This window comes from Buceros rhinoceros, unplaced genomic scaffold, assembly GCF_000710305.1.
Source record: "Buceros rhinoceros silvestris isolate BGI_N320 unplaced genomic scaffold, ASM71030v1 scaffold7790, whole genome shotgun sequence".
Classification (NCBI taxonomy): domain Eukaryota; kingdom Metazoa; phylum Chordata; class Aves; order Bucerotiformes; family Bucerotidae; genus Buceros; species Buceros rhinoceros.
The window spans coordinates 63,288-74,645 of record NW_010391383.1 but is presented as its reverse complement, the minus strand read 5'-3'; the positions used below and the strand labels follow the sequence as shown (position 1 = coordinate 74,645).

General features: G+C 48.5%; 1 protein-coding gene across 1 annotated transcript in view; it reads left to right on the top strand.

Moving 5' to 3' along the window:
- The window catches only part of PRKCH (protein kinase C, eta), a gene marked incomplete at its 5' end in the record, with an annotated part of 117,704 nt that overhangs the window by 87,185 nt on the left and 19,161 nt on the right, over positions 1–11,358 (top strand). Inside the window, 2 exons of the mRNA XM_010141560.1 lie at positions 9,895–10,033; positions 10,972–11,160. Coding sequence (XP_010139862.1) covers positions 9,895–10,033; positions 10,972–11,160 — 328 coding nt within the window. The remainder of the gene's footprint in view (positions 1–9,894; positions 10,034–10,971; positions 11,161–11,358) is intronic.

Below are 11,358 nucleotides of genomic sequence, written 5' to 3'. Positions count from 1 at the left end.
CCGCCTTGGGAAAGCACACGCCTCCCCGTGTTAGCTGGAGAGGGAGCCCCAGCCAGGCTCATGGGTTCAGTACTTGATGTGACACGGGGACAACACCAGCCAGCATTGTTCATGGGGCAGTTTGGGGTCTGTTTGCTGCCTGTGTGGCATTTGGGGTGACACGTGGGACCTAGTCCGTTCCTGTTGGCCTGGCACAAAACTCAGTGTCGCTGGTTCCTGCATGCAGGCAGCTTGGGAGGAGTCCCCGGCACCGGGAGTGGGATAGCAGAGAGCACAGCATGCCCAGCCAAGAATTTCACCTGTCTTTGTCCTGCTTATCCGGGATACTTGGGCTTCACGCAGCCGTTAGTGAATCACCTGTAATGAGTGAATAGCAACAGTAATCCGGCTGAAACGAGAAACGAAATCTTGGGATAATGACCCATTTGCTAGGCTCCTGTAAATGCGTCTTTCATCTGATTTCACTGCTGCTATTTAAGTGCTTGTTGTGGTGAAAAGCGGGGAGATCAGAGTAGTCAGGAAAGCACTTTGTTTGCCCGCAGGTTTGCTGGAGTCTTAGAAAACAGAGAATCAATGATACCAGTGATGGTCTCAGTAATTTTAAGTAACAGCTCTCAAGACAGCATCTCCTAGGAAATATAGCCAAACTTGGTTCCAAGGTGGGGGTAGGCAGTACCCCCTCCTGTGCGGAGCTGGGCTGCCTGTGTGCTTTGTGCCCACAATGTGTCACTCGCTCGGAGCCTGCTCTTTCACCATGTGCATAAAAATTCAGTGCAGATGGTGAGACTTTCAAAAGCTGGCCTAGGGTTGCTCCCTCAAAAGTTAATGGCAGATTTGGCAGTGGAAATCTATGGGCCAGAGCAAAGTGCTCTCAAAAAGCAGGTCTAAAAATGCAGTACTTCTGCCTTCAGCTTTGTTCATTCCATTATAGAAAGGAGATGAGCGCCTATAGCCTTAGCTTTATAAATCTGGATCTGTAATTCAGAACATTAATAAGGCTAAATATTTTTTTTTCCTAAGGGCCTAATCTAAAACTGACTGAATCTGACAGGACTTTTTTCCACTGATTTTCCCTGGATTCAGGATCAGGTTCAGAGCGCAGTGAATCCTCCCCACATCAGGGGAAGGTGGAGAAGTCTGCCTGACTAGACACACAGGTTCAATGCAGGAGTGTCTTCCCCACGGAGCCCTGCTGGCATTACCGGTGCTGGCACAGGTTGGTTTGCTGCCCAAGCCGTGCCAGAGGCAGTCTGCACACACGATCATGATGGGTAGGGCCACCTTTATTTTTTATATTTTTTTCTTTGGTGTTTCCCGGAGTGAAACATTCCTCCTAAGACTCTGAGTGTGGGGAGGGTGGATCTCATGGCAGCTGTGAGATTAGCAGCAGGATGGCAGGAGAGTGGCTCTGGTGTGAGCCGCTCTCGAATTCCCCCAGGGCAGGCTCAATGGGGTGGTAGTGAAATGGGTCTCGCCACTCTGTGCTGGTGGAAAGAGGAGCCTTTTCAGCAGCACAGTCCAACCCTGATCCTACCAGGACAGCTTGAGGCAGCTCTACAGGGAGCTGTGGGCAGTTGGTAATGGTTAATCTTGGCTAACTCTTTCACTCCATCTTGAAGCGTTGAGACCATGTGGTACTGTGGGCACCAGCCTGATTTCATTTTAATTTCTGTATCAGGCTTTGAATCAGTGTTGGTCTATTTTTGTCAAGGTGACATAACAGGCTTATGCTTTTTAACCTTTCTTGTTACTGTCAGTCATAAGTCCACACATGGTTCTTGTTCGTGTCTCGAGTGTCGTACGCCTCCTCTGAAGACTTCAGACGTGGGGACTGACAGAAAGAAGCGTTGTGGTTTGGGTTATTTTTTTTCTGTTTCCCTCTTTTTCTGGCAAGGGTAAAATAGGAGCTCTGTTGGGAGCAATTCAGCAAGTGATGTTTCAGGGCCAGCAAATTCCAGCATTACTGCCCAGTGGGACCAAGGAGTCTATCACAGGACTAGGCTGGCGGCTCATGAGGAGAGGGAGCGCGTGGCCTGCATACCAAGAGCTGCACATGGAGCCTTTCTCTAGCCACCTCTCCCCTTCCCACAGTAAGTTTGCTCTGGGATTCAGGGAAATACCTCAAGTTTAACTCCTGTTTCCTGACTAGAGTCCCCAGAAGAACGCAGCAAATAATACATATATTACATCTGCATATGTAAAAAAATGTATGCACACAAATGTGGGCATATAAATATATATGGATTGCACCATCTTTGGGATTACTCCAGCGTAGCAATCTCCAGCGCGTCTGTGTTTCAGCGGTAATGGCTCTGGCTCTTGGCTGCCCCATTTCACAAGAGCATCGCTTTGCCCTTGTAAAGCTGCCTTTTGAAATTGTCATTAGCTGCCTTACAGCTGCCATGCATATAATAAAGGGGAAGCTTATAGGTGTGCCTGACCCCAGAGGGACTCAGGGCACCTGTGGGGTCCCACTGGATCTGTACCACTCGGATTCAGACCCAGAAACGTGGTGCAAGCTTTGTGATTATCTCTTGTGGTATGCCGAGGGTTTTTTTAGTCCATGCCTGTATACTTTAGCCTATCACTCTAATTTATCCGGAGGATGAATCATTCCCGTTGATCTCAATAGCAATGGAATCGTGTCAGTAATTGTGTTTACTTCCACAGAAACTTTTCTAAAGTGCCCAGAGGGTCTTGTATTGGCAGGCACTTGAAACCATCGGCGAGGTCTTGATCCCAGGTATGCCAGCTCCTGTGCCATAAGAGAAGTCAACGCCTTGGGCACTGCCTCATCTTCAGAGTGGCAACCCAGGGAGCGCCAGGAGGTGACTGGTGCTCCGACTGTGGTCTGGGTAACTGGGTTCCAGAGACCCTGCAGCAGGAGGGGTTCAGGCAGATGGGGAGGCGGCAGTGCTGGGTTCCCACCCACCTCCACCAAAAACCCAAGGCGCTGCCTTAACCTGGGCAGATGGCTTGCAGAAACTTGTCCTTAGGCTTGGAGGGCTGCTTGACTTCAAGACTAAAATGTAATAACAGAGCTTTTCTTGAAACAAGCACTTGCCAATCAGAGTTTAGTCTGTAGCCCAAGCAACAGGGCAGGAGTGTGTTTTAGACCTTAGTCAGACTTTTCCCTGTGAGTGTGTAGGGCTGATACAGAGTGCTTTTGGACATACTGAAGAGCACAGATGCAAGTGGGAATGAGGATCTCCCTCTGCCTTGCACAAATTCAACACCCACCTTGCCCTCCAGAGCGGTCCTTGGCCCTGTGCTCTGGCATGAGTTTTCAGAGATGTTCAGCCATGACTTCTGGCTTCGTATCTGACCCCAGACACGAGTGCATATTGCATCACTCTCTACTATCCTGGTGTCTGCAAGGGAGGTGGGGTGTGCTTTGGCAGCTGCGTGGCCATAATCCGCCATGCTTTTATCCTAACACGCTGAGGATTTCAAAAGGCTTGTGCTCCACGTGTCAGCATGGGTGGGTTAGCTGAAGCAGAGAAGAGCCATGAAGCTCTGTTGTATTCTGCCATGTTCCCCCTCTACAGCTCTCTGAGGAGTCTGTAGGATGTGCTGTGTTGGGATGAGGCCATAAAATCCCCAGGAACGATGCTGGGTTCCTGGCTGGAAAACTGCACAGGTACTGAGATGCCTGAGGGATCGACCTTCCCCATGAGCCTCCTTTGCCTCCCGTGGCTGCACAAAGCAGCTGGCCAGGACGGGCCACTTAGCCTAGGTCTGAGATGGATTCTTGAATCATTATGTCGCATTTCTGCTTTTGCTTTGTTTCTGAGAAATGCAGAATTTCAGTCTGGAGCTGTTGCGGTGTATTTACAGTCCCCAAATACTGACGCGTGGTCAGCTTTTGAAAACAGCTTCTGGTTGGTAGGAGAGTGAAGAAAGGCACCTTGCTATGTGTCATTCCTGTTTCTGGTAATTTGGAATTACAAATACCTGGAGAGATCTTCCTTTCATTTCTGTCCCATTACATTGCACCGTGAGGTGCGGTACTGGGTGATCTGAACAGGTTTGTACCTCAGAAGTTGATTGGAAACTAGAAAGAATGATAGAAAGATTGTCTTTCAAAAAATCCAGGAGTGGAAGTTGTGTTTTACAGTCCCCACGCTGTTACATCATGCGGTGCCCGTGAGGACAGAGAGCATGGACTCAGCCTGGCAGGGTTTAGGGATTGTGTGGTGAAACTGTGGGCGCATAAGGCAACGCTCTCCACCTCAGCGTGTCAGCCCCACGCGGGGTCAGTCGGTGGCCACGCACTGGCTATGCGCTGTGTGTCAGCACTGAGGGTTACCTGCTTGCACCCAAGAGCAAGCCCTCTAAACTCCAGCTATCGCGATTTCCCCCTTTAACGTATGGCAGGAGTCGAATTAGAGGAAGCCTCTGAGGCTGGAAGGGAGCAACAGCTCATCCTTTTATGCAGCAACAAAACTCAGGATTTCAAACTGTTTTCCTCCAGCTCGGTGCAGCTCGATCTTTTTCTGATCTCTGCTTTGTGAGTTTCTTTTTCAAAGGCCAGTAACCTGTTTTTTTCATTTGTGATTTCAGTATTTCCCCCTTCCCTAAAGCTGTGGTGGCAACTTAAGCAAAGAGCAGCAGCCCAGCCTGGGTTTTTATGTCTTAGCTCTGGTAGAATATATTGCAGGTGTCTTCTTTAGCCTGGATTTACTGCTGCCAGCCCTCACTCAGCTCTGCCACTGCTTAGGAAATTTGTTTAATGCTTCCTTGATGCTATGAGAATATGAATTCCTGGTTATAAAAACTTACTGGACTATAATAATAAATAATGTTTGCTTGTTAGCAGGAAAGTATGGGAGATGTGAGCCGTTTTCTGTGAAGGAATTTGTGAGCTCTTTACTACCCAAGGCTCATGGGATTGCAAATAGCCTTAATTCCCAAAGTGGTATGAAATCTCAGGAACAAATATGGAGATCCCTAGTCCAAAGCTGGTGGGAATGGAATTGTGAGAATAATAATTTGCTTTGAGTTTGGTAACTGAGTCTCCAAGGTTTGGCATGGAAAGAAAGATAGAAAATTGTTTCAGATTTTGTGGGCTCAAAATAATTGTTAGGGCTTTTTTCGAGCAACAGTGCTTTTTTGCAGCTCAAACAAGTGTTAACTTTCAAGTAAAATAAAGTGGTTTTGTTTGGATGTTACTAATGAATGCAAAGGAAAATGGGAAATGATATTAGCTTCACATAAGTATTTAGGGCTACACATAAAACTGAGACCTCCATCTGTTGTTCTCCTTATTTAATCAAAATATTGGCTTAAATCTGTTGTCCACTGTATCTGGAGCAGGGCCTTCAACTTGAAAATTCCTACCTCTTCGATAAGTATCTTACCAACTGTGCTATTCTGCAGGTTCTACATCTTTCATTCTCCCCAGCTGAAGTTGCTTCGTTTTGCAAAAAAATAATTACAGTTTCACTGGAGCAGGAGTTGGAAACGTGTATTGCTTTGGCTACCAGAGCAGGCAATAGAAACGCATTTTTCTCCATCGTGGTGGAGATTTCAGTATTTCTGTGAAGTAAAATTACTTCAGCAGAAGAGGTGGGGAAAAATCAATGCACGTTTGCTCACCCAAAGGTGTTTCCAAGGAGTGTCTAAATGTCCCTACATGCTGAAGACTTGAAAAAGCAAGATTTTTCCCTTTCAGAAATACCAAAGGTACTCATTTAGCTAATTCCAGATTTGGGGAATTTATTTTTAATTGTGTATTTATTTTAAAAACATTCAGCTGGACTTTTACGTTAGTCACATCTCCCTTTGTGGCCAGCTCCCACTGCTCTGTACCTACATCTTTCATGACTAAATGATTTCCACTGAGATAGGAACACCAAGCCTTTATGAGCTTTAAACTGGACGTTTGGGATTACCAAACTGGGAGAACTTGAACCGAGGCAGAACCAAGGAAGGAATCCAGTTTCTGCCACCCCTACTCCTGAGAAGGTCCTTACTACATGTACAGCCCTCACAACACAGGGTGGTAAAACGAAAGGAGGTGAAAACTTCGTCCTTTCAAATATAGTTTCTAGATCGAGTGGCAGGTACATGTGTAACGCCTGTGGCAAAACTCCCTGCCGCAGGGAAATTGTATTGGCCAGATGCTTCAGGAAAGGGCTGGATCATCTGCGATTGTAATTTTGAGTTGTTTAATGAATGTTAAACTCAAGCGGCAGATGTGTAGAGAACACGTCTTCCAGTGAGTGAGGCTGAAGCAGCTCATTTGGTCATTTCTTCTGGGTCTAGACTAAACCAAGGCCGTTAAGCCCATGTGCCGTAGCTGCTCGCGAGGACAAAGACTGTCTTTCTGAGTCGGGATGAAGCCTGTTTTCCGGTGGAGCTTTGCCAGTGAAAGGCAGAACCTCAGCCGGACCTTAGCAATGCTGCCTTCCCCTCAGAAAACCTCTCCGCTCTTACTGCTTCATCGAACTGCTAAAAATACTGAATGGAAAATGCAAGTATTAAGGAAATGAGGTAGATGTGGGCTTTCTGAGCTGGATGACTTCCAGTTTCATCAGCTTCCCGGAATCCTTGCTGCGAAAATGAAGAGCTCCTTGTAAATCTCAGAAACCTGTCAGTGTTTTTCCTCTCATGTGGCTGTGCTGGTTCACGGGGTACGACGCGTGGGGAGACTTGTCAACACTGAGCAGCAAATAGAGAGCTTATGACTGCTGGGATCGCTTGAGACAAATGCTCAAGCACAAGACCAAACCACAACTTTCCCAGAGAATTATCTTACAGGGCAGTCAGAGAGAGCAAGCTCCAGAGGAGCCGTGTGGCTGGGCCTGCCACTGTGCTGGCCCACGAGATCTGCTTCAGGAGGGACATAGGGGGCCACCTTCTGTAGCCTTGCTGAGTGCAGAGCATCGAAAAGTCTTCTTTGGTCATGGGAGGTTCTCCTCTAAAGCGATCCGCACGTAGTCAGAGCGCCTGAGCAAGGGAGAGCAGATTAATGTCACGTTATAGGATATGCGAAAATAGAAAATGCAAGTTTTGAATTTCACGTTGCTGGAAAGAAGTCAGGAGAAGCCAATATCCCAACCGCAAGAGGAGACAAGAGGCGCTCGTAACGTGCAATATAGGGAAGCCAAAGAGCTGGAGGTTTGCCTTGTGTGGTTAAAGCTGCACTCGCTCAGCGAGAGGCAGAGGGTCTGAATTTAATGGCAGTTACACAGAGCCTCTCTGGGAGGACACAGCAGAGGGCTCTTGCTCTTGCAGAAGCTCCTGCCATCTTGGTGCCAGAACGATGCTATATATACAGCTAGCAGGGACTGCGAGCCCTCTGCAGCCTGGGAAGGGGCAGAGTGCCTGGTGAGCTGCTCTGCAGCGCTGGCCCTGCCTCATGGCCGTGTCTTGCCTCTGCTCCTCAGGCTCTCCAAGAGGGACTGTAACCTGCTCACTCAGCGTACGTGACTCTGGTTCTGCTGGCTCGCGTGTAAGGAAGGTGTGTTTTGAGGTATTGCCAAAGCATGCCTGATGTGGCGGATGTTTTGGGGAGTGGGGGGAGGTTTGCAAGGGGGATCTACAGGCAAGTTCATCAAAACTCCCCTTCCAGCTGCACCTTTAGCGGCACCCCCCAACAGTCAGCCCTGCCCAGGGCCGAGAAGGTGTTTGCTGCACTTCAAACCAAGCCAAGAATAAACTGCGCGTTTCAACCACATGATTGTGGGTTCCTGGAAACAAAGCCTGCCTTTATGCTCGGAGGGCTTCCCTGCTCTGCCAGGAACCACAGGGAAGAGCAACAGGAGCTTTGGCTGTAAACTGCTGCTGAAGGCGTCCTGTCATGGGCGAGCATGTACAATGCCACTCACTGTGCTCACCTAAAGCCTTTCCAGGTCGAGCCTTTGCCCACATGCCTTAGCAGCCAGTTTTGGTTCTCAGAAGGAGAAAAAAACAAGTGTCTTCTGCTGAGCATCCCACCCGGAGCAAACACTGTGGCATAAGACAGGCCTGGGCTCTGTCCTCGGCATCCGAGTTTCACTGGCCACCAGATAGCTGGTGGAGCTGCTGGGAAGGGCGGCGTCATTGCGGAGGGCTCTTTGCCGGCTTGTGTTGCCAAGCCATGTTAAAGTCGAGGAGAGAGAATGTTTGATCTTGCAATTAAGATCCAGAGCTGGAATTCAGGAAGCTGGTGTTCAGTCTTGGCTCTGAGGGATATGGGCAAATTTCTTAACCTCTGCCCCTCGCTTTGTCATCCGTTCAAAAGAGGCTAATAATACTTTTTCTTATCTCTTTAGGACAGGCTGTGGCTCTGATTGTCTAGCACAGTGCATTGTTGATCTTTCCACTGCAACAGTGAAGCTGTGGGAGAGCTGTCTCAAGCTCCAAGAGGTGGTGGAGTGGGCTGTGGAAATGCCACAGCAGAGCAATCAACCACCTGGTTTTCACTTTTGGACGGAGGATAGATGGGAGATGAACAGGACCAAGCTGGATTCAGATTTCAGCTCACCCCTGGGTTTTCATATAGAGATGCCACTACCTGTGTTAGCACCCTCCCCATTGCTCCCCCTTCCCAGGGAAGTAGATGTCCAATGAGAGGATAAAATGGATCAAGTTCCAGCACAGATTTCATGAAGGGGCCATGAGACCCTTAAATGTATTTAGTTACTTGATCCTTATCTGGGCATCTGAATGGCTTTGGGAGTGGCTTTGTCTAGGGCTGTAAGGTGTCCTCCCCCTCAGTAAAACGGTGATGGTAATGCTTCCCTGCCTCAGAGCTGCTGTGAGGGTTCTGTGCAAACCTTGGGCCAGTACCTGAGACATTTAAAAAAAATGAACTGTGACCTATTTGTACTGTACAGAGCTCCCATCATAGCTCTTTTCCTCCATCTGTGCTGGTGCCTAGAGCTTGTCTGGCGGCTAAAAAGCAGAGGGGCTACGAGCTGGTGTGTATTTTTAGGAGTCTGCAGATGACCCCGTGCTTTCTGGTCGCGTTCCTGGCTGCGCTGCTGGCTGTAGCCTATTCCCTGAGGCAATCTCAAGGTCAGGCAAGCTGATAAGCTTTGTTAGGGCTCTTACCATTTTGGCAGCACTGCTTTTGATGAGGAGCTCACGGGCTGTTGGGGTGGCATATTGGAAAATGTTCCTTTCTGCAGCTTGTGTTCGACTGCAGATCTCTTGGGACAGTGGCAAGACAGTCCCCACCCCACTGAACGCTGTGGGGGACATTCACTTCTGACATTAATGCACTCCTGCTGGAATCGATACACCTGGGAGGACTTAAAGACTTTGCCTTATGGTGGAGGCATTTCATGCTGGCTGAAGATTCACCCTTCCCACGTGGCATGGAGTTGGCAGGGAGTTCCTTCTCAGCTTGGATAACACTCCAGCTGGGGTTTGTCAGTCAGAATTGCCCCGATACAGGGAGTCTGAGACTTTACTCCTCACACCTCAGGAGAATAGGGAATCTGTTCCCCTCTAACGAGGCTTCACATGCCTTCCTGGCTTCGGCTGTGTGCTCCCAGCGCGGCACTTTGCTGAATCAGAGCATATCCCATGCGATGTGTTTTGCTGCATCATAACATCGTTACGCAATTTGACAGCTCTGGCAACCTCTGCTCCAGTGAGTCCCAGAGCTAAATGAGCAGGAGCTCTGCCAGCCAGGCTTGTGGTGTGTTTGGAAAGCCATGTGGGCGAACTCATGTAGCACCTGCCCATATAAATGCAGTTTGGCAGAAGGATGGTTGTTCCTCCCTCCCTTTTGTAAGAGATGAATCAAAAGAAAACCCCTCCTGAATGACCTCTGTTTATTTTTTATGATAGATGAGGATTGTCCAGTTTACAGGTTAAGCTTCTGAGAGCTGGGACGCTGCCTCTGTTTGTGCTGGGGCTGCTCTAAGCACGTAGCGATTCGGTGAACAATTGTCGTTGCAGGGACTTGAAGCTGGACAACGTGCTGCTGGACTACGAGGGTCACTGCAAGCTGGCAGACTTCGGAATGTGCAAAGAGGGCATTCACAATGGCATCACCACAGCCACCTTCTGTGGTACACCAGACTACATTGCTCCGGAGGTAGAGGAAACCTTTCTCTGGCCTGGAAAACTTGGTTACAATATGAAAAGCGTAGATTAGCTTTGTAACAGCAAGTGCTGTCTTCAGCTACGCTGTATTTGACTGCTGGGTACAAGGTTTTCTCCTAGATGTATGCTTGTATTATCAGTTCCTTGTCCAAACAAAGCATGAGTAAACCTTCAGGCTGCTGTAGGCACCAAGGTAAGCCTGTGTTTTCCTTTGGGAAACACAAAGTGAAGAAATAGAGGCGCAGCTGCAAAAATCTTGAGAGAGGCACATACAGATACTGGCCCAGTTTGATTTGAAAGGGGATTGAGTTCTCCCTCATTTCCCAGTTCCTTTTTCTACCTCCTCCCATTCCCTGTTATTCCCCCATCTCACTACAAAATTAAAAACACCTCTTTAAGGAACAGCTGCTCTCCAGATGCTGCCAGATGTTCTGACAGGGTTTCAGATCCTCCTTCAACACAGTTAAATTTTTGTCTGAGGTTGGTGTTTGTACCTTTCTCACCCACTCACGCTCCTTCCCCTCTCTAGCTGAAAGCTTTGCCATTGGGGCTGGGTAAGGACATCCTTCCTAGGGGAAGGAAAAGGCAGTGTCAACCCATGCACATGGCTGCTCTGCTGCTTCTGAGGCTCAGCCAGTTTTGCTGAAACGCCCCTTCTCCTCCTGCTAAGCCCTAGCATCGTTTCTAAAGGCTTATTTCCCAGGTGACTCTGTGAGCAGCCAAGCTAGTTCAGCCCTTGTTTAATGCATCTGATGCACCTGATGCTGATCTGGGGGTTCCCAGCTTGAGATGACCTGGAGGTACAGCCAGCCTACTAGGGAGTGCTGTTACCATGTAGCGAGAACTTCTGTGTTAATGTTTCGCAATTCTTTTTTCTCCCCTGCTTGCTTTAAGGAGCTCCACGTTGATATTTCTTTCCCATATCTTCAGATCCTGCAGGAGATGCTGTATGGCCCTGACGTAGACTGGTGGGCTATGGGCGTGCTGCTGTACGAGATGCTGTGTGGCCACGCACCCTTCGAGGCGGAGAACGAAGATGACCTCTTCGAGGCGATTCTGAACGATGAAGTTGTCTACCCAACGTGGCTCCAGCAGGACGCAGTGGCAATCCTCAAAGCAGTGAGTTCCTTTGGCTGTTTGTGTGCTCTCTGTCCTGGCTTTTCTTTTGCTAGATTTAGGCTGAGGAAACAGGGCTGGGGAATGGGCACTCAGAAATAGCGGTTACCATGACGCTGACCCTTTTCTTATCTTAAATTGAAGGGTAATGAAACAAAATAAATAATCCTACCACACTTAGGTGTGTTTACATAGTTGTGT